Genomic DNA, 23,258 nt, shown 5'->3' on the forward strand with positions numbered 1-23,258 from the left:
CCATACTTTAGCCAATGCCTAGGGTACTTACAGAGGGAACCTTTGTCAAAATAGCACTGTTTAAGAAGGTATTCAGGCTCCCGAGAGATGTCAATGTAGTTTGTGTCCAATTTGTTGGAGAGCTAGAAAACACAAAAAGAACAAATAATAATAATAATTAATAATAATAATAATAATAATAATATTGGTGATCCACTTATTTTACTTTACTTTCCAAAACCTTTAAATGCTTAAACACCCTTATTATACAATTCCTTATTGCCCATAGGCAGTGTATGTGCAACATATTCACAGACAGACAATGAAATACAAAGGTCCATCACACAAATCAATTCACAGTCATGAAGTAAAAACACAGTCTATCTAAATGTTCTCTTTATATAATAATTAAATAATTGGGGGGGAAAAATACAATCCAAAATACATCTTTAAAAGTTAAAATCAGCACTAGAACCTGTCCAACTGTACTCACTATATATGTTGTTGTAATGATTCTGCTTAAAGGAATATTAGTCCGATCTAGGTAATGGATTTACGTGTAGCTGCATGTTTCTCAACTTACCCAAACTGAGTATTCCCTTTGGCGATAACCGATAGAATGCTGGTTTGTTGGTCAGCGCTTAATGAACTGCACTGGCTTAATTGATTCAGCAAAGCGTTGCTGGCGTTGTCAGTGTAAGAAGTATTCAGATCACAAGCCAGCTGACCCAGCACATTGACGTTTGCATCAGTTAGAGAGGCGTTTGTGACATTCTGTAATCACGAAACATTAACATAATCAATCAGCATCAAAATTCTCACAGCAAATAATGGGTTTAGTGCGCCACCCAACATAGCTGAATTTTCTGTACTTAGTGGAAGGGTTCCAGAGCCATTAAAGATTAATGTGGATTTTTACAGCGAAACATTTAATGTAAATAATATGGTGTTAAACTTTTAATTTTTGTCAGATTTATGTTGAGATAAGTTATTCTCTGGAGTCTATTGAAAAACCTGAAGATGAGGTTTTGTGCTGCACAACCATTATCATACATCTGGAAGAATCATATTCAAACCTTGGATTGCCGGACAGGAAATGAGTGAAATGCGTTGGACACATATATGGTATTAAAAGGGTTCACCATGTCTGTTTGTTACAATGTTTTCATCTTAGCTTAGAGTAGCCAGTACAATAAACAGAGATCAGTCCTATGGTCTATATACGTACCAAGCAGGCTAAGGCCTGGGTGAGTAAACTGGTGCGCAGAGTGGATCCTTTGGGAAGAACGCTAATGTTCGCCTTGCCAACATTGGTAAAGTAATCTACGCAGCTTCCTGAAGTGTAATTTGACGGGCTGTAACAATTCAGAATTAACAGGTTATAGGCACGCTCTGCATGTTTCTTCTCATTATTTCATTTTTTTCTTTATCCAAAATGCATTATACACTCTCCCCTTCTTTGTACATAGGATGAGTGTGCAACATAGACGAAATATAATTTAAAAAAAAGAGGCTATATAAATTAAAAATGTGAACAAGAAAACAAAATCGCTACATTTTTAGCACAGACGTCACCTTCCTCACAGTCACAATAAGGAAGGTAAGCTGGGAACCAATGTCCTTAATTTAAATATGCCACCTATTAGTACTTAATTACCCCCACTCATTCACTTATTTTCATGGTAAGGTTTGGGGGGTCACTAGTGGACTGATGGGGTATGGGTTAAATATATCTGTAAACTTTATGTTGTGATATGCAATACAATGTCTTCAAAAATTCAATATAGATTAATTATCATTAGGTGGTATTTTATAATATTACGCTATTAAGAAAACCTATGACAGTGTTCCTTTAAATGTCATAGTCCTTGCTAAAGTTCCCTCCCAGCACCTCTGTTAGGAAGCCTCTCTATTCCCTGAACCCACTACCCTTTCTGTAAAGGGACAGAAACATGATGTTTACCTAATATACAATAGTATTTCCTTTGGATATTTGTCCAGATCTGTTGGGACTCCAGATTTGGTCACTTGTCTGGTCAGACAGTTCAGCTGAAAAAAGAAAATGCATATAGGGTGAAATATAAACATAGGATTGCAGTTTTCAATATTGTTTTAAATGTTCAAGGGGTAACACGAAATTATTCTTAAACAGAAAATAATCAGAAGACTTTAGTATTTGCCATTTGTGTGAAATAAAACTCTTGTGTTAAACAAATGTGTCTCTTTCACGGGCAGAAAAGATACATTTGAATGCCAATGATTTCTCTTCTAGAGGACAATGTGTTCACTTACGTGTTCGGAATGATTGCTTGCGGCACACATGGACAAATAACAGCTTCTACCTGTTTATTGTGTTGGTAGTTTTTCACTTTGCTCACTAAGCAGCCTAGTGTGACTTCCCCATTTAACTTTATTGTTAGACCACCTTGAGGGTGTGACCACCATATATTTCCTGTAAGTCCCTAGGATGCTTGATAAATAAGAACACCCTCTTTAAAGTAACAGTATGATACAGAAGACTAGCTTCTCTATTGGTGCCTGCCTAGTATCACTTTCGGACACGTTTGTTGTCTTGAAAGAAATAATTTTGACAAACCTGTTGTTCTCCCAATTTGGCATTCTGGATCTTCATAGCCTTAGCCAGGTCCTTGATTTGGCTGCTATTGAGTTTGCTGGGAGTACCACATGTGAAACCTTGCAAGACTGAAGATGATAACCTGGAAAATGTGAGAATATTAGTGAGTCTGATATATTGCACTCATTCTGTGTGTAATACTTCACAGACCCTGACATCAAGGTACAACAAGGGTAACCTCATGTGATCTGCTTTTGCCTAGTCTGATGGTGTGCCTATGTTGAATGGCATTAAGTACTTAAATACCAGAATATATCAAGGAGTGGCAGGCTGCAACCTCTCCTAACTGTGACTAGGGACAACAACTGTACCCTCTGCCACCTCCCAAAAATACATTATGACAAAGGTATGCAGTAAGCATTGGGACTGGCCACAAATGTTTGAGCATGAACAAACCTGGATGGGCAATAGTAGAGTTGAGAAAGAATAACATTAAACTGCAGAGACACTTACCTTTCATTGTACCCTATCCTACGAAGGAGCACTCAAGACAGGTTTTTTTTTTTTTTTTTTAAATTGAACCTGAACTTCTAATGGAATTCTACAATAAGGGTTTATTTTATTGCTCTACAAAAATCCTTTAGTAGAATTCACATTTTAATAAATATACTTACTGGGTAAAGTTGGTCTGGGACACCACTACTTGGTCAAAAAACATGGCTGCCTGTGGAGGAAGTTAAAATACTTGCAGTCAGTTACATATAGTGGTAGCAAACACTAGAAGGACTAATTATTAATTATTTACCGTATTACTCATTAGTGATTCAAGCAATCCGGCAATAACAAATTAAATCTATGTCTGTTTATTATACAGTGTGTTGTGGTGAGTCAACAACTGAATCGGAAAATTTTAGAAAACATTAGAGGAGATTTTCCCTTCTCGCCCTTATTTCGAATGAAATTTTAGACATCAGATGTCAAAACATACAATTCTATAATTAGAGAGTAAACAGCAGATTTTCAGCCAATCTATCACCAAGTATCAGCTATACCATAATGCACCTGTATGTCAAACAATCTGAGATACACACTTACCTGGTCTGATGTCCATGCTTTCTCATTGAGGTCCTGGATGACAGGGGTCTCCGATTTATAGACCAGTAACGATTTGGGGACAAAACTGGCCAAGCTACTTGGAACATTTTTCACAAGGCTCGTTGGGGTTGAATTAGCAGCCACAAGCTATATGAAGAGCAACATGACATTATTAAAATGTTGGCTAAATAAGCTATGTTGAGTGGTAATTTTACAAGCAATGCCAGTAATTTCACAAATTCTCCAAGTAGAACCCTGACAAGAATTCTATATTGATATAATGTTTGAATTGCATTTGCTAACGGTATCTGTAGAAATACAGGCTGAAGCCTGTAACACTGTGTCTGTCTGAGCTCATTTGCATGTCAAGCTGAGAACTCTGGGATAGTTATGGAAACATGATTTACAAAGTGTCTGTGTCTAAGGAAGACTTTTCAAGGTCAAAGAGATATACAGGTGATGCACAACAGTCCAATTTCTAATTGCACTATGGGGACTTGCATTGTGTTTGGCCTCACCACATCCTTTATGGCACCCAGCTATTTGCATATTTGCAGTGTAATTGCATTTCCATACTTAGCTACGTAGAACATTTGTGATGATTTTTTTTTATTTTTCTCTTCTGAATACAACTAGATCATGTCTACACTGATTCTAGGTGTAACCAACGGTTTTTCAGCAACAGCACACTAACCCACAGTTGTCGAACTGAATATCTTATGATCTTTACTCTCCATTTGGCTGGGAGCACAGAGGCAAAGCATCATGGGATTTGTAGATTAACAACAGTCAGAGTTGTGCATTATATACACGTTTTGCTTTCTGTGCAGCCCTGCATGAGTGGCATATGTCACTAAGCACATCACCCAAGTTAATGCAGTTTAGAGTTACTGTATTTTATAGCCTCTTGGATTATTTTACATCGTAAAAGCGTGCTAATGTTAAGTGGCAAATGGAAAGCCGATTTAAACAGTGCATCTTAATAAATAGTAACTAGATTGGTCAAATTACCAATATCACATAACCTGTATTTATTTAACACAGCTTACAGAATGGTTATTTTTTCATGTATTAAAAATGGAAATATAGAAAGCAATATTTAAAAACTGAAAGTGTCACTCCAACCGTTTTTAAGTAATGTTTTAATTAGTGTGAAACGCCCTAATGGGCATTGCTTACTAGGTCCCCCTCATAAAAAGCAGGATTAACTGTTAAAACTCACCTTTAATCCAGCACTAGGCAAGGCTCCCGGCGCACCTGTCCACACCCCCCCTTTATGACATCACAGGCTCCCTCGCGTGGTCCAATCAAATGCTTCTCAAACAGAAACACTTCATTGGACTATTTTTACTTAGGGAGCATGCACCCGCTTTGAGCAGGTGCGGGGAGGGAGAGGTAATAGACAGGCAAGGCTGGACTACTATTAAAAATAAATAAATAAAATCTTTACGATGGAGGGAGGCGGGGAGGCAGGGAGGGCTGGGAGGAACTGCACGGAGGGCGTCTGCTGATGACAGATGTATTCTTTGCACAGAATTGACATAAGGCAGCCTAAGACACATGTGCTGGTCGTGCAACTAGCTCTGGACACACAAGTGAAAACCACACTTGTTTCAAGATAAAACACTGCCCATACAGACTTCTTCCATTATGACCACTTCCAAAAGTAGTGTTCATGGTGGCTAAAGTAACCCTTTAAAATGTGTACATTGGATTCCATACACCCTCAGTAGTCAAATGTGGCATTGCGGCAAGAATATTTACTAAAATGCTCTGTGATGGAACATTATACTTCAGATTATAACAACACAAGGATTGTTTTCCAGCTCAATCTCATTCTCATACCTTGTTCACAAATACATTTTTTAAGGTGGAAGGTGCACTGGAAAGTTGGTTCACAAACTGAGAGCTTTTCAGAGAATTTACAACGAGCGCAGGATCCAGTGCTTGAAGTCTACTACTTGGTAATCCGCTCACTAAACTTCCAAGAGACTGCAAGTCGTTGATCTAACAAATGGAAAACATATATTAATACATTCAGTTTCCTCCATGATTTGAACTATGAATACTCCATAAACAAAGTAACGGAAGCAGAACCAATCATGTTTTGCAAAACTTAGTATTAAATTATTGTTTCTCACCTGGTAGCCAGAGTTCAGGAGTTGTCTCACAATGGACCTGGATTGGCCATCATTCCAGCCACTAACGTTGCTGAGCGTGGGTAGACTTGCCGCCAAGTATGTGCCGTTAATTGTACTAATTTGAGACTGAGAGAGACCCACAGCGGATGCCCCCAAATTACTGAGGGTGCTAGAAGAGAAGGTGTCTAGCTTGCTGACAAGCGACACGGCAGCCTGTGGACAGATGATATCATAATGTAAAACCCAAGTAAATAAAGATATAAAAAAAAATCTCTGGGCACCATAACATCTTCTTCTCAGTTGAGCTGTGAAGGTGCTGGGATGTTCTGGGTACCATCTTATTTTAAGGGTTTAGGGTAAGGGTTAAGGTCCTGGGCCTTAATATACGCTAAGGATTAGGACCTCCAGGCTCCATTACAACTTCATCACAAAGAAGTTTTTATGATATCCAGAGTGTTACTCCATGTACGTTTTCTCCCTAACCTAGCTGGGTATGTTTTTAGGGGAGGGCTTATAATACACATTTTTAGGGATCTTTTTCCTCTTCTGTGAATTTTTATGTAATTTAAAGAAAACTATGAATTCACTCAAACCCTCTGAAATTTTGTTTGTTGAATTAAGGGATGAAGGGCTTGCATTGCAAAGAGGGACTGTCCCTCCTAAATAGGGGCACTTGGGAGATATAGTCCATCTCCCATGTTCTTACAAAAACAGGGAATCTGTTTGATTTGGACACCAGTGTATGCTTTATATGAGTTGTAGTTCGCATATAGTAACATGGTAACATATGCTCGCCACTGTCTCTGTATTGGACATTACCTGCACCTCCTCAGTGGTTGGGGTTGAAGAAGCATTTCCTGAAGCAGATGGGCGACACTGGTTATTATATGTCACAGTCAGGCTTAGAGCTCCATCAGAACTTAGTTTTTGAAAAGCTGATGGATTCACATAGCACAGGAACTTATTGGGCAACCTGCAAAGACAAAGATGGACATTTTAAGGATAACGGCAAAAAATAACATTGTGCTACTATCCAAGTGGGCTGATCCTCTGCAGATAATTGTAACCATTTATAACTCACCACAATTGTAAAAATAATATTTAAAAAATACACTGATGTAGTTGTGCCATGTGGGAAAGGGTCAGTCTCTGGACATTTGATTACCCATTTATCCAAATACTCAGAAAATCTGACCATTCACCCAAACACCATGAGAATCTGCTTAAAGGACCACTATAGTGCCAGGAAAACATTCTCTGAAACTGCTATGTTTATAAAAAAAAATGGGTTAACCCTAGCTGGACCTGGCACCCAGACCACTTCATTAAGCTGAAGTGGTCTGGGTGCCTATAGTGGTCCTTTAATCATACAAACACCCAGATAATCTGCCCATTCATCCTGGCACTCTGAGAATCTGTCCATTCATTAAACAGCCTAAAACCGTGTCTATTGATCTAGACACCCAAATAACTTTTCTATTCTCTCTAAGAATCTGCTCATTAACCCAGGAAGACTCTACGGATTGACCATAGTAATCTAGGAATCTGTCCCTTTACCAAGACAATATAAAAATAAAATCAGTTTCTCCAAACTGATTTGTCAGAAAAAAATGTTTTGCGTCCGTCAAATTGGATTTCGCCCATGTGGTTGTTTTGGTTTGGGTAACTACTGTTTGTAACTGGTACGCCCCATTCACACATGCTATTGTAGGTTATTCCCAGCTCACCAGCGCCCCCCCCCGTCCCTCCCAACCATGCCAATGATATAAGTGCATTACTTGGACACATTGAAGTTGGGACTTGAACTCAGAAGCGAGGTGTAGTATGTTGCAGTGTCCTTGTTAAGGTTGAGCTGACTTGCAAGCTGAATTGCGGAAGGATCATTTGCAAAAACTTGTTGCTGCAAAAGGACATTAGAACACTCTTGTTAAAAATTGTCTTACACCTAGCAAAGCATGAGAAAACCTGTAAAGTAAGACATAACAATAAACTATTCCTATTGTTTGTGAAAAGAGAGAAAAATTGATGCATGAACTGTACAAGAGCATGATGCACAAATTTACCAGCGTGTGCCAAGTATGAATCCAATGCCAAATACAAGTAGGAGATCCAACTACAGACGGCAAAGCAAAAGCGCCACCAGGAGGCAGAGAAGCGTAATGCAACGGGGATCTCACAAAATGGCACTTTTCTGCTTAAATATATTTTAAATGAAGCATCTTTTTTGCACCGGCGGCATTTTAGATTTTGGACAAAAAAATAACTATACAATTGCAATATGTTACACTTGGTCTTAACTACCATAAGTCATTCATCATCTTGTTATCTATGTAATTATCTAATCTGGACTCTCTTTTTAATCGATGCAGACTTTTAAGACAGGATAACAGGTTTATTGTATATTTTGTGAAAAATGAATAACTTACTATGGTTGAATTGGCGAAGAGTGCCAGGTCACCTTTGCTTGTGTATGTGAAAAATGAACCCATATTAGTCACAAACCAAGCTGTAGAATTGGCATCTGTCTGGTTATAGCATGTAATCATATTGCCTGCAAAGAAATGATTTAAATAGCGATTAATTTAGAGACAGCCATAGTGCACAGTATACAATTTATTTAAATCAGTGTCTGGCAAACTGAACCTATACATATTAGCCACACGCAGATTGTCTTTCTGGGTAACAACCCCCATTATCTGTCTGTCTGGATATCACCCCACATTATCTGTCTGTCTGGATATCACCCCACATTATCTGTCTGTCTCGATATCACCCCACATTATCTGTCTGTCTGGATATCACCCCACATTATCTGTCTTTCTGGATATCACCCCACATTATCTGTCTGTCTGGATATCATCCCACATTATCTGTCTTTCTGGGTATCATCCCACATTATCTGTCTGTCTGGATGTCACCCCACATTATCTGTCTGTCTGGATATCACCCCACATTATCTGTCTGTCTGGGTATCATCCCACATTATCTGTCTGTCTGGGTATCACCCCACATTATCTGTCTGTCTGGATATCACCCCACATTATCTGTCTGTCTGGATATCACCCCACATTATCTGTCTTTCTGGATATCACCCCACATTATCTGTCTGTCTGGGTATCATCCCACATTATCTGTCTGTCTGGGTATCACCCCACATTATCTGTCTGTCTGGATATCACCCCACATTATCTGTCTGTCTGGATATCATCCCATATTATCTGTCTTTCTGGGTATCACCCCACATTATCTGTCTTTCTGGGTATCACCCCACATTATCTGTCTGTCTGGATGTCACCCCACATTATCTGTCTGTCTGGATATCACCCCACATTATCTGTCTGTCTGGATATCACCCCACATTATCTGTCTTTCTGGATATCACCCCACATTATCTGTCTTTCTGGATATCACCCCACATTATCTGTCTTTCTGGATATCACCCCACATTATCTGTCTTTCTGGGTAACACCCCATATTATCTGTCTTTCTGGATATCAACCCACATTATCTATTTTTCTCTCCATCTTGCATTTTTGATAGTGTCATTTCCTCTTGATTTTAGAACAGTTTTTTTGGCTTCCAGTTTTATCAAACGGCCAATGAGGGCTCTTTTTGTATCCGGCCCTCCATAATCAGATTTTCACTTCTTGTTTTTTTTCAAGTTTATTACATTTACTAAAAGTTAAAGATATTATTTTTAATTTTATATATATATATATATATATTTTTTTTAATCTCTTTTTTATTTTGTTTAGAGAATTACACTTTTTTTTGATCAGGCTGAGCATCCATGTTGGATCAGACTCTGCTGTTATTTGACCAACTGCTACTCAACCTAACTTGCCTGCTGACGCAGTTTTACACAGAGCAATCACAGCGGTAGGCAAGTTAGGCTAAGCGGCTGTAGGCCAGATAACAGTAGAGTGTGACTCAACATGGCTGCTCAGCCAGATTAAAAAAAAAGTTACATTTCCTAAATAAAATAATAATTTTACATCATTCAAAAAAATATATTGTTTCATTATATGTGATAAGCTAAAAAAATAAAAGTGAACATTTGATGACAGTTGTCTTTTAATACACCCATTATTGCAATAAGACACCGCCGCGCATAACAGGGCGTTCTATGTAGCTGCCCTTTTAATCTGATGACCATTTTGCCCGTGTTCATATTTGCCCCCCTTAACATGAGTACTTGCATTGACTTAGAGTTTGAGTTACCTTTCTGGGTGAGGTAGGGCTTGATCATGGAATTATAAACCTGTTCCTGAGATTTTGCAGACATGTTTGAGAATTGAGCATTGAAGGTTTGAAGTCTGTGACAAAGTAAGAAATAAACAGTATTCTATAAGAAAGAGCTTGTACAGTCAAATAAAAATCAACAATCAGCATTAGAATACACTTGCCATAGATTTTTACTAGTCAATAGTTACATAGTTACTATCCATAGATTACACCGTGTCGCAAAGTCTCTCCTCCTACTTTAGTAAATTATGTCTATTAAAGTTTACTCAGATACAGCAAAATTAATATTTCCTATAGGGATCAATACACCTCACCTGAAATTTGCAAGAGATGCTGGATACACATTTGACAATTTAATTTCTGGTATTGAGCCAAACACCACCTTCCTTCTTGGTCATTACAATCAACTTCCCAGTATCCACTACCAACTAGATGGACCGGATACGTTAAATCCACAGATGAACTCGGTAGTTTGCTCCTGAGTTCATAATGATATTTGCTTTTATCGTAATCCCCAAATGCAGACGTTACACTAAGAAGACTTAAAGACTTACATAGTTTGGTAAGAACTGCAAGTGATGTTCTGTGGTATGTAGGTCAACTGTTCTCCAGTGATAGAAGGAAGTGCAAATTTTAGATCCTTTTGGAGTAGTTGGGCCCAGTCTGAACTGGTGAAGGAGGTGATATTAGACCAAAGGACTTGCAATGTTTTATTGAATAGGGCCTGGGACAGGGGTGAGGAGATGGAACTCTGATTGCTCTGAAAAAAAAAAGTATAAAAAAAGATTATGTACTCAGCATTGTAAATTATATTTATTTTTAACTAACAAACAAGGAGCATACAATGGAATTTTTCATTCAGAGAATAGTTTTGGGATTGACAAACGATCGAACGAACGCCGTTGATACTTTCTACAAACCCAACTATCTTCAAGAGATATTGTCCACCTTGTTTACCCAACAACCAGTAACTGGCCAAACGAGGTGGTTGACAGGCAAGTCCATCCATGCTTTTTGGTTACAGCATTTGACAATTTATGCTTCAAATTGACACAACTCCCCGTAAAAATTAGTTTTTTATACCAAGGATTATAAATCCTAGTCTTGGTTTGTTTAATAAATATACAATAGACATCTGCTACCCCAAATTTTAAACACCAGCTAAAAATACAAATGCACATAATGAAGACTAAATGAGGCAGAAGGTGGAACTTACTGCAGTAAGGGCACCGTTGAGCGAGTTCAGAAAGTTGAATACATCAGTTTTGTTCTGCAATGTTCCAACAATAATGTTCGAGGAATTTGTGGTATTCCCTAGACCTGAGTTCACGACGAAGCCTACCACTTGTGAGGTGGTGAGGACAGACACGGCCTCCAGCTACAGAATAACATTAAAATAAAATATATTAATTAGTGTGTGATGTGTAAGATCATTAAGCAAATACAAACAAATATGTACTATTAAATATGTCATACAGAAAGGCTAAAAGCTCTATAAAACATTTGGCCGATGTCAAGGGGAATTTGAATTTTTAGCTGATTTAACTTGGCAGTCAGCAGCATTGAGGCAGACTTCTTAAAGTGTTCTGAAAAGTGCTTTCATTGTATTTCTTAACATTTCCTAAAAGAGAACTAAAAAGTGGCGGTTTTCTTCATAGTAAACTCCTCCATTTTTTTACAGAAATTTCCATTTCGGAAAACCACTAAATTTAAATTTGGTGGAAAAAAAGAAGAGCGAAACAGAACATTTGAAAAAGTGGTTGAAAGGTTGATAAATCCATTGTGTTGCTGAAAAAATGTGCAGTATTCAAAAATGGCGTTTAAAGTACAATAGAGGCAACTGATGAACAAAGAGTTGCTCAAAATTAAACGTCTACGACTTTCTGATAGAACTTCCTCAATGTATCTAAATATTAATTGTATCTTCATTAGTTGATTGCCTATTATACATTTATTTGTATTCCAGGTGTCAAGATGGAGCTTTAGTTAAAAAAATACTGACAAAGCTAAATCAAAATATATGTATTTTTAAAATATAAATTGCAGTAGCTCCAGATAAACAGTTTGATGTTGGATAGGCAATCTGTGGCTCTCCACGTGACATGAGCTACAATTCACATGATGTTCTGGAGCTGAACTCTGAAAGGTTTCTATTTAAGTGAGGTTTTTCTAAGAAAGTCAGCCTTATAATTGTTACTTACAGAGTTAAAGTTAGCATTAAGACCATTAAAGTCCATGGAATCTGCATTGTGAGAAAAAGATCCCAAATTCTGGTTAACCCAAGTGGTGCTGTTGACGTTCACTGCACAGGCTGCTCCTAATAATGAAGAAACAACCAGAGGTTCAATTAAATAATGCCTTAAGTCTCACACTCAGCACATATCTCAGCACATTACAATCCATAACGTCAACGTTACCTTTCTGGGTGAGATAGGGTTTGATGAGAGATTTAAAAATCTCCTGCTGTTTGTCCGGTTTCAAGTTTGGATATTGAACATTAAGGCCTTTGATCCTGAATGAAGAAAAAAAAAATACAATTTCATATAATTGGCTTTTCATATTCTAAATTTAAAAGTTTCATCTCCACAAAAAGAAAACAAAATCCATCAAATGTTCATACATGATTCTACTGAAACTGTCTGTGCAAACGTGAACACTGGGGTTACTTCGGAAAAGCAATTCTGGAGAGATAGTAAGTCGGAACCTTTCATTGATTTCCTTAGTGATAGCTCCCAATTTTTTTTTTTAACATTGGCGGAAAATGGGTCGTTATTTAAATCCTATTTAACATTAAAAAAATAGAAAAGGGGTACCATTAGTAATTTCGGGGTTCTATTCAACACTAAATCCTGGCTTCTATGGACTACACCAGCAGTTTCAAAATTATTCACTGTATTCTTTTTGCTATAATGATTAATAAAAAGCTATGTGCTTGTTTGTGAGACATATCCTTGAATAGTTCAGATGGATACATTTCCTGAAAATGAGCAGGGTCCATTCTCACTGCTACTAAATGTTTTAAGGCTAAATACAAAGTAGGGCTGTATACCAAGCAGCCAGCTCTATGGCTGATCTGTTGAGTTCTTAGTGATGGACAGAGGGTAAGGGATACTGAGCCTTCTTTAATGCTAAGGACCTTCTGGGCAAAAATGTCATAGGGCCTACAGTACTAGTTTCCTCTTCCGAGTGGACTGTAGAAAGTAAAACAGTTTGAAAGTTCTGAGCTACCTCTGTGATAATAGCCATTTGCATTTTCATTTTCATTTATACAAAATACAGATTAACAAACAGCACACACAAAAATACAGTTTTAAATTCCACAAGGTTACTTAAAATCACCTATTTCAGCAAACAAATATGGGGATTCAGTTCCACCATTTGGCCATATTGTACTAAGCCCACCACTACGCTACTAGTTTTTTCAATTGCGGTTTTTATCACTTTAATTTTGTTAGTTGGGCCTTTGAACATGACTAAGATCTAACCTATGATCAATAGTCTAACAGTGAATACACTTACACAGCTTGGAAAAATTGGCAGGAGATGTTTGGTGGAATAAGGCTCAACTGATCAAGTGTGACATTGGTTATTGCAAAGTTGAGCTGATTTTGTAGAAGTTGGGACAGTTCTGTGTTGTTGAAGGAGGTGGTATTTGACCCATAAATCTGGAAAGTTTTATTGAGGAGGGCCTGAGACAGAATTGGGTTCAAAGAACTTTGATTGGTCTGAAAAAAATAGAACAAATAGATACATTAAATTAAAGACCATCAGGAAGTATGATATAGTACAACATATTCTTACATTGATAAACACCTATCTACACATTGACAATGTGCACTTAGCTCTTACCCAAGTCCAGACAATACCCTTCTACTAAAGGCCATTACTATAGCAGGACATGAACCTACTGCCCAGGACCAGTGCGTTGCAGACATCATCTATGTACAAGTTCTACAGGGACTCTTCAGACCCCATTCAAATTATAAATGTTATACAAGTTATGATGGGAATTTGCAGAATATCTATAGAACATTGGCAAAGCCGCTGTGGTCATGGCAACTCCAGTTCTTAAATAGATAAAACTTCATAGGAAATTACACTCTAGCTAACTGCCTGTTCAATGAGATGGCCAACACGGGTCTTTCATTTAAATTTGATATTTTTTGTTGCAAACCAGCATTTGGCTAAGAAAATGTATAACTTACTGCATTCAGGGAAGCATTGAGGTACACCAGGAAGCTGTACACATCATTTTTATTCTGCAGCAATCCCACAATGACTCCAGAGACCATGGTGCTATTTACTAAACTTGGGTTCACGCTGACATTTGCTAGCTGAGGCAGGCTCAGGAAGGGTAAAACCTCCAACTACAGAACAGTGAGAGAAATTAATCAGTCAGTCACAAACGTTACATATACAAATATCTTCTAAACCACCACTCATTGAGGTGCAGACAAATAAAAGATTATATATATATATATATATATATATATATAAAATATATATAGCATGATATAAATACTGCTCTATCCTTCCTATGCAGCTCTAGTGGTGCTTTCTGCACCTTTATGGTTGTGATTTCTAAAGGGGCAGGTGCAGCCCAAATATATATCCTTAACTGTTGCAGAACTATGATTCCCATGATACTTAAAGGATCAATGCACTCTCTAAATAATAAAAAAATATAGATAATAAAAGTCACTGTAAATATACCCCCAATGAAAACACGAGTGCATTTAATTGTGCATTTTTTTTAATTTTCACTTTTCATTGTTGGTGCATCTAAAAACAGCTAGCAAAAAGTGCAGATCTTTCGCCTGCTGCCTTTACAAGCCCTCCCCTTCTAGCCCCGCCCAGACTTTCTGTGGATGTCCAATCACTCCTGCAGCAATGCAATACTATAACCCATCATGCCTTGCAGGTGTGTGCGGGTGGATGTAAAAATATAGAAAAATAAATAAAATACTTACAGCAGTAATATTAGCATTTAAAGCAAAAAAGTCATTAAAATCTGCCACCATAGAAAAATGTCCAATGTTCTGCATGATCCAAGCGCTACTGCTACCATTTACTGCACAGGCTGAACCTAACGGAGCAAAGGAAACACACAGGGCGTTATTAACGGGACAGGTGTAAGAGTTCTTAACTGCAGTGTTCCTTTAAGAGAGTATATCTGTTTGATCATGCATATTACCTGTTTTGTTTTTCTGATTAAGCAGGAAAGACTTGATGGCAGGATAGATTTCTTGCCTCTTTGAAACTGGCATATTGTTGTAATTTTGACCAAGACCTTGAACCCTGTTAAAGAAGTAATAAGATTTAGTTCTGCACCACTAACAACAATTACAGGGTTTTCGCAAATGTAAAAATTGTCTGAAATTTAAAGGGAATTTGACATTCAAATTGGCCAAAGTAGCTGAAGTAGCAAAATGTTTCCGTGTTATCTATGTTTACCGTTTAAATATTTAAACTTTAAATTTGGAATCCACTTTGAATTCCCAATATTTCTCACTTGAATTAACCCTGTAAGTGCTATTCACTGAATAGTGCATTTTAAGCTAAACTAGTTGGGCTGAATTGGAAGTTTAGAAACTTTTCCCTAGACTTTGCAATTCACTGGTCAATTCTCTAGGGTGTTTATTCTGCAAATGCCAAAATTGTAGGTATTTGAAAAGTGAACTGCAAAATATAAGCTGAAATAATCAAGCTGTGACTTTAGCGGAGATGCAGAATTTTTCTAAATCAGTTATTACTGCCTCGTTCACAATTCACAATGAAGCTGCATTTATCTTGATCTACACGTTTTTGCTGTCTTACTCAGCATGCCAATAAAGAACTTGGATAGTGACTAGCAAACAATTCCATCTGTGGTCATCTGTGATCCTTTGCATGGACAATTATAACCGGAATTCTAGTCCACAGTCTAAAGCTGGAAGCCTCCTTGTGTAATAGCAGAATCCCAAAATACATTCTAGACTAAATCAAACAACCTTATAGAGATATATCCGAATGCCATCTTGACCTGTACTTACAGTTTTTGGAACAGCTCGCATGTTGCATTCTGGGATTGGAGACATTCGATTATAGATGCATTGGCGAACGGAAGAAAAGGCTGACTTGGGCCAGAAATATTTTGGGTGTTTTTCAGGTCTTGCATTATCAGCGACTGGATGCCGTTCAATAAAAATGCCATCCATTCTGGTTTCAAGCTTGAAGACTGATTAATAAATCAAAACAAAATGTAGGGATGAATTAACAGGGTTTTGTCTCAGAAACAAAGTATATTACACGGATAAGCTTAATTTTCAAGCAATGTAAGGAACAAGTGATGGACACAATGTATAATGATTAAAGGAACACTCCTAGCACAATAACCACTATGGTGCACTGTAGTGGTTGTGGTGCCAGGAGTGCCCTGGTGTCCTTCCAGAGACAGTAGTCAAAACAGTTGACAACTTACACTGGTTTTGACAGACACCCGCAGGTGCCTTCTATGAAGCCAAAAGCTGGAACGTCCAGCTAGCACCACCGAGTTAAGCCCTGCAGGGCTGAGTTGGGCTGCAGGACTGTCTCACTGACTGGCAACATCAGGTAAGGGCACTTAGCAGAGGAGTGCCTCCCTGCACCACTGGGGTTAGCTCAGAGCAGAACTTTCCAGCAGCAGAAGTGGCAGCAGCAGGTGTCCATTGGACCCCAGGTAAGTAGTTACACCATTCTTAAACAGTTTGACAAAGTTCTCTGGAGGGTACAAGGGCACTCCTGGCACTATAGCCACTACAGTGGGTTGTAGTGGTTATGGTGCTTGAAGTGTTCCATTAAGTTGACAACCCATAAACCTTCATGAAGATTGTCAAGCAGGGTTCCTTATCAAGACAACAGCTTCTAAAATAATAGTATATTTATTTATTTATCATCTTTCTGATATTGCATATATAAACATATTTTTCTGTTTTTTTTAAATATCCACATTTGGTTAAAACTTTTCATTGTCAGATCGTAAGCTTAGAAGACCAGGGCCCTCAGACTTTCTGTACCAGTATGTACCTATGCGTATTTTATTTTACAATATATGCAATATCAACGGTCAAGTGGACAAAACATAGCACTCCTGCCACTCTGTATATACCTAGACTATTCACCCCCCCCCCCCAAAAAAAAAATGCAATATCTACAAAATCTACTGGCACTCTATAAAAATAAACACTAATTCTGAAATAAGAGAAACTCTTCATAATCCCTGGTGCTCAAACAGCTATTTACATCTGACTCACGGGACGTTTGTTTAAGAAGAACTTTACAAATAGCCTGCAGGACCAGCTTGTCTGAGAAGGGAAGGGCTTTGTGTCACAGAGGAATTTCTGATGTTAGAAAAACATCTTCCCTTTTAAAGTAATAAGAACAGGTATAACATGTTGATGGTCGGCTTTTCCCCTCCTATTTACAGTGTCAACAACCAAGTACGAGCTTCTAAATAAAGTAACCAACTACACGAACCTTGCTGTCTTAGCAAATGTACTTGGGGATATAGTTAAAACAGTATGAGTTGCCTGACACACATCTACTGTCCCACCAAAAGTTCTCCTACATCTAGTGTCCCACCACGTGTTCCCCTACATGTACTGTCCCACCAAGTGTTCTACATTTACTGTCCCACCAAGTGTTCTACATGTACTGTCCCACCAAGTGTTCTACATGTACTGTCGCACCAAGTGTTCTACATGTACTGTCCCACCAAGTGTTCTACATGTACTGTCGCACCAAGTGTTCTACATGTACTGTCGCACCAAGTGTTCTACATGTACTGTCGCACCAAGTGTTCTACATGTACTGTCCCACCAAGTGTTCTACATGTACTGTCGCGCCAAGTGTTCTACAGGTCCTGTCCCACCAAGTGTTCTCCTACATCTACTACCCCACCAATTGTTCTCCTACATATACTGTTCCACCAAAGGGTTTTTTTTATATTAAATTGGGCATTCAAAGTGAATTCAAAGCAAATTTCAAATTTAAAGGACAACAGTCATCAAATTTGCACTTTTCATTTTTTAAAAGTTTGTAACATAATGAAAGTTAATGATTTTAAAAAAAATAAGTTATATTGATTTTTTGAAACTATTTACTACTACTTTTTTATTTGGCTGAGCAACCATGTTGGATCAGACTCTGCTGTTATCTGACCAACTGATGCTCAACGTAACTTGTTTGCAGCTGCAGTTTCACACAGAGCTGTCACAGCAGCAGGAAAGTTAGCTTGAGCGGGAACTGGTGACATAACAGTAGAGTCTAACCCAAATGTATCAACTGATGTTGGTTCTTGATGGTTTAGACCAATGAAGACTGACCAGTAGGGGAGGGTGGGGTGGCACCCCCTACAGTCTTTCTTGAAAAAAGAAAAAAATAGCATTTTATAAAATGACTAAAAAGTATGTGTTAGAAAAAACATGTGTCTGTCTTAAATATATATGTAGTCTTTAATTTCCCCTTTATTGATGACTGGGGATGCAGCTGGTTTTGTACAGGCCATGGTATCTAATGAGGTTAAATGGGAAGAGCTCAACGAGTCAAGGGGACAGCACGTCACCCTCTTTAAACTTTATCAGCTGCCACTAAGTTTAACTAAAAGGTCTTCCATCGACTGGCTGAATGGACCTCTCAATCTTGCCGAAAAAGCTTACTGAATGAAGGTTCTAACAATGAAGCAATTAAAGTTCTAATCTCTTTATAACTAAGGATTCCTATTTTTCTACCACATCAAACAACAAAAAGGACAGATGTGGTCAGATTCAAGAGAAACTAACCGCATCTCTGGAAATAACTATAGCGGCAGTGTCTAGGATTATAATGCTGGCTGTAGGTAACAGGTGTAGCTGTGAACCGCTAAGGGTGTCACTATAGACCCATGAGCAGAAAAAATGCTACTAAATACCAAAATGAAGTATATACAAAAAGTTACTGCTAAATGCAAAAAATAAATAAAGTATATACAGTGGTACTAGGATTCCACGCCTGTCAATAGAAGGATATGTATAGGTAGGGATATAATGAGCCAAATGGCAACAGCAACTCACCCCTAATTATCAGCTTTAATATAGTGCACTATAAGGAGATGAGAAAAATCCCCAAGTCCCAACCATAAATACCTCCTATAGAGATAGTAGTAGATACAGGGTAAACAGAGGCTCCAAATGAGGCTAGTACAGGGGTGAAGGGAGATTGAGGAGGGTATGCAGTGTTAATAGCAGTCAAATTCGGACTGCTAGTTTTAAATTTAAACAACCTCTCTCCCTGTAAATCCTATACAAAAAGGATTATAGGTCCCCAAATCACAACCATAAATACCTCTTACAAAAAAATACTAATGATAGATACAGAGTAGACAGAGGCTCCAATTGGAGCTAGTACAGAGGTAAAGGGAGATTGAGGACGGTAAACAGTCATAATAACAGTCAAATTCGGACTGCTGGTTTAATTTATAAAGCCTCTCTCCCTGTTAATCTAGCTAGACAGGCATAGAAAAGAAAGAGTAAATCAAATATACATTAAGTGATTAACATGGTGCTAAAACCACCAGTGCCCAGTGCTCATATCCGTGATATGAGGAAAAAACAAATTGCCCAACGTACGTTTCGGTGCTAAAAAGGAGCACCTTCGTCAGGGGAAGGTGCTCCTTTTTAGCACCGAAACGTACGTTGGGCAATTTGTTTTTTCCTCATATCACGGATATGAGCACTGGGCACTGGTGGTTTTAGCACCATGTTAATCACTTAATGTATATTTGATTTACTCTTTCTTTTCTATGCCTGTCTAGCTAGATTAACAGGGAGAGAGGCTTTATAAATTAAACCAGCAGTCCGAATTTGACTGTTATTATGACTGTTTACCGTCCTCAATCTCCCTTTACCTCTGTACTAGCTCCAATTGGAGCCTCTGTCTACTCTGTATCTATCATTAGTATTTTTTTGTAAGAGGTATTTATGGTTGTGATTTGGGGACCTATAATCCTTTTTGTATAGGATTTACAGGGAGAGAGGTTGTTTAAATTTAAAACTAGCAGTCCGAATTTGACTGCTATTAACACTGCATACCCTCCTCAATCTCCCTTCACCCCTGTACTAGCCTCATTTGGAGCCTCTGTTTACCCTGTATCTACTACTATCTCTATAGGAGGTATTTATGGTTGGGACTTGGGGATTTTTCTCATCTCCTTATAGTGCACTATATTAAAGCTGATAATTAGGGGTGAGTTGCTGTTGCCATTTGGCTCATTATATCCCTACCTATACATATCCTTCTATTGACAGGCGTGGAATCCTAGTACCACTGTATATACTTTATTTATTTTTTGCATTTAGCAGTAACTTTTTGTATATACTTCATTTTGGTATTTAGTAGCATTTTTTCTGCTCATGGGTCTATAGTGACACCCTTAGCGGTTCACAGCTACACCTGTTACCTACAGCCAGCATTATAATCCTAGACACTGCCGCTATAGTTATTTCCAGAGATGCGGTTAGTTTCATTTGATTTCTTGAATCTGACCACATCTGTCCTTTTTGTTGTTTGATTTTGTATATATGGGGTTATGCCCCTTCTTGAGACATCTGGAGTCTCTAATTGGTACACCAGTCTCTGAGTAGACACTCGGCATTACTTCCTCGGGTTATCCGGGGTTGTCGGCACAGGTGTACACCCAGAGACACTGAACTTTTTGTTCTCTGTTTTCCTATTTTTCTACCACTCCTGACTTCTGCTCTACTGAATTCCTCCATCCAAAGACAGGCATAAATAGAAAAGGATGATAACAAACATTATACAATCATTGTGTAATCAAGTTACAAAAGATATCGTGATGAAACCAGATCCTCCCTTTGTATGGTATTTAAGTGACGGAGAGAAAACAGGTTTGTTTGCTACAACAATAACAGAAAAAAAGACTTTGATTGATCAACCAGAGTCTTTATCACTCAATGATGACGTTATTGCAAAAGGTGAAGAGGTCTACAACATATATATATGGTAGTTTCTAAAACTTGACATTAGTGCGTCAAATGAACTTTTCTGCAGATCACAGGTAATACTTTGAATTAATGCTTTCATATGGGGAAGCTTAGATGAGTGCACGGCACTCGCCACGCATGTTCATTAGGTCCCCAATGCTGCTCTTTGAAGGGTATTGGATTGGACCACTGGCCAACGCTACCTGTTAGGCGGACTAGGCAGCCGCCTAGGGCGCCCCTTGGGAAGGGGTGCCGCCAGGAGCGCCGGCCCCCCTCATGCTGCAGCCGCCCGAGCGCTCTGTAGAGAGCCTCAGGCAGCTGCAGCTTTGCCCGGGCTGGTGCGTCCATGAGGGCGCACCGCCCGGGCGCAGCATGAGGAGAGGGGCTGACAGGAGGGAAGGAAGTGCACACTCAGAGTGGGGGGGGGGGGAGGGGGCGGCAAACTTTACTTTTGCCTTGGGCGGCAAAAATCCTTGCACCGGCCCTGACCACTGGTGGAGGAGGTCATGCCTCCTCCGTGACATTGCAGGAGTAGGAGAGGTGAGCAGTATCGAGGGAGCCTTGGTGCTGGAAAAAGGTAAATAAAACCCTATATTTTACTAATTATTATTGAAAAAAAAAGGGATGACCTCCATAACTAGGGAAAGGGACACTAAAGCGTTAGGAATAAAGGTTTGTCTAAACCTATAAATAAATTTATTTTTTTATTTTCCAGTTGAAGAACAATTTAACATATTTTCCTCCATATTTGAACAAACCATGAAGCATAATACTGCTGCTATCGTCACTGCCGTTTAGCAAAAACAGAAGCTACCGATCATCTAGAAAGGAATAATTTCCCTGAGAAATGATATCACGCTTATTGACAGTGCATTAATATATTTCCCTCTTAACAATACGAGAACGTGTGATAAACTCTCTGAAAATATACTGAGATTGTACAAATGTTCTCTCTTTTCCTTTATATCTGCTATTACGGATACATTATTGTCATGCTTTATTATACAAAACCCCATAAATAAGAACGTAATCAATAAATTGATTACTATTATACATTTGTTTTGAACACTATAATAAAAAAATGGAAACTAAATAGAATAAAAAAAGCTATAACATACAAAACCAGGTTTTAGAACTGTTTTTTTTTCTTGAAGTTACAATGTTGCCGGAGGTTCATGTTCTACACTCAACCTACCAATTCTGAATACGATATATTAATATCTGATAGGCCATAAAATGTTAAAGAATTTTCTCTCAAGTGAAAACCCCCTGAGGAATGAACTCTCCAGTTTTTTACCTCCTATATATGGGTATACTTTGGATAAAAGATAATTACCTTAGCATCAAATGGAGAGAGAACCAACTTGACTTGGTCGCTGGCCAGTTTAGTGAAGAACAATGTGGAAAGCCCAGGATTTAAAGCCAGAACAGTGGTATTACTGTAACAGGCAGACAGAGTCACCAGAATGTCACTAGGCAAGATACTGAGCTGTGAGGTCTGAAAAGAAAGGCATATCATGATATCAAATATTTGAATGATTCTGTTGTTTAAAACACTATCGTAAATTAGACACCAAGAATGCTTATTTGGTTTAAACCTGGATATCTCCTAAGCTCGAGACAAACTACAACTCGTATGGCACTTGGCTATCAGCTTTTTATGCAGATGTTGACCGAAGATCATAAGATTTATAGTTCTAAAATATGTGGCATATATTACTTTTTTGCTAGCCCTGTATTTGATGATTCTGGGTGCAGGGGTGTATTTACCCCGAGGCAAACAAGGCATTTGCCTTGGGCGGCACTTTCTAGGGGGCGGCAAAAAAAAGCCGACCCCCAATTGCCCTGACAAATGCCTTGCCAGCCGCTTGTCCTGGGGAGCCCAGCAGCTGACCGGTGGCCACCTCAGAACCCCCCCAAGCTGGCAGCGGCGGAGTTTGACATCGTTCCGGCTCCGGCACCACTACGCGGTGCTCGAGGGAGCTGAACAGGAGGATTAGTGCTCCCTCGCCGACGGCAGTGACCGCAGCCTAGAAGCCCCACTGGACCCCAGGGAAAGTGATAATCCACCCCAGCATTCCCAAAGGTAAGGAGGCTGGGGAGATATTTTACTGTTACTGTTTACTGTTACTATGTGTGTGTCTGTTAGTGAGTGTGTGTGTGTGTGTGTCTGTTAGTTTGTGTGTGTCTGTTAGTGAGCGTGTGTCTCTGTTCGTGAGTGTGTGT

General features: G+C 38.7%; 1 protein-coding gene across 1 annotated transcript in view; it reads right to left on the bottom strand.

Annotated features, from left to right (window-relative positions):
• Positions 1–23,258, bottom strand: part of MSLN (mesothelin) — a 40,704-nt gene that overhangs the window by 6,954 nt on the left and 10,492 nt on the right. Inside the window, exons 7-29 of the mRNA XM_063430463.1 lie at positions 22,369–22,530; positions 16,068–16,252; positions 15,230–15,333; positions 15,006–15,121; positions 14,241–14,402; positions 13,555–13,760; positions 12,453–12,547; positions 12,237–12,352; positions 11,252–11,413; positions 10,590–10,795; positions 10,012–10,106; positions 8,217–8,341; positions 7,569–7,690; positions 6,610–6,763; positions 5,791–6,003; positions 5,495–5,656; positions 3,650–3,796; positions 3,229–3,278; positions 2,576–2,696; positions 1,943–2,028; positions 1,208–1,334; positions 563–753; positions 32–122 (exon numbers count right to left, since the gene is read on the bottom strand). Of these exons, the coding sequence (XP_063286533.1) occupies positions 32–122; positions 563–753; positions 1,208–1,334; positions 1,943–2,028; positions 2,576–2,696; positions 3,229–3,278; positions 3,650–3,796; positions 5,495–5,656; positions 5,791–6,003; positions 6,610–6,763; positions 7,569–7,690; positions 8,217–8,341; positions 10,012–10,106; positions 10,590–10,795; positions 11,252–11,413; positions 12,237–12,352; positions 12,453–12,547; positions 13,555–13,760; positions 14,241–14,402; positions 15,006–15,121; positions 15,230–15,333; positions 16,068–16,252; positions 22,369–22,530 (3,198 nt within the window). The remainder of the gene's footprint in view (positions 1–31; positions 123–562; positions 754–1,207; positions 1,335–1,942; positions 2,029–2,575; positions 2,697–3,228; positions 3,279–3,649; positions 3,797–5,494; positions 5,657–5,790; positions 6,004–6,609; positions 6,764–7,568; positions 7,691–8,216; positions 8,342–10,011; positions 10,107–10,589; positions 10,796–11,251; positions 11,414–12,236; positions 12,353–12,452; positions 12,548–13,554; positions 13,761–14,240; positions 14,403–15,005; positions 15,122–15,229; positions 15,334–16,067; positions 16,253–22,368; positions 22,531–23,258) is intronic.

The sequence above is a fragment of the Pelobates fuscus genome, chromosome 8, assembly GCF_036172605.1.
Source record: "Pelobates fuscus isolate aPelFus1 chromosome 8, aPelFus1.pri, whole genome shotgun sequence".
NCBI lineage: Eukaryota > Metazoa > Chordata > Amphibia > Anura > Pelobatidae > Pelobates > Pelobates fuscus.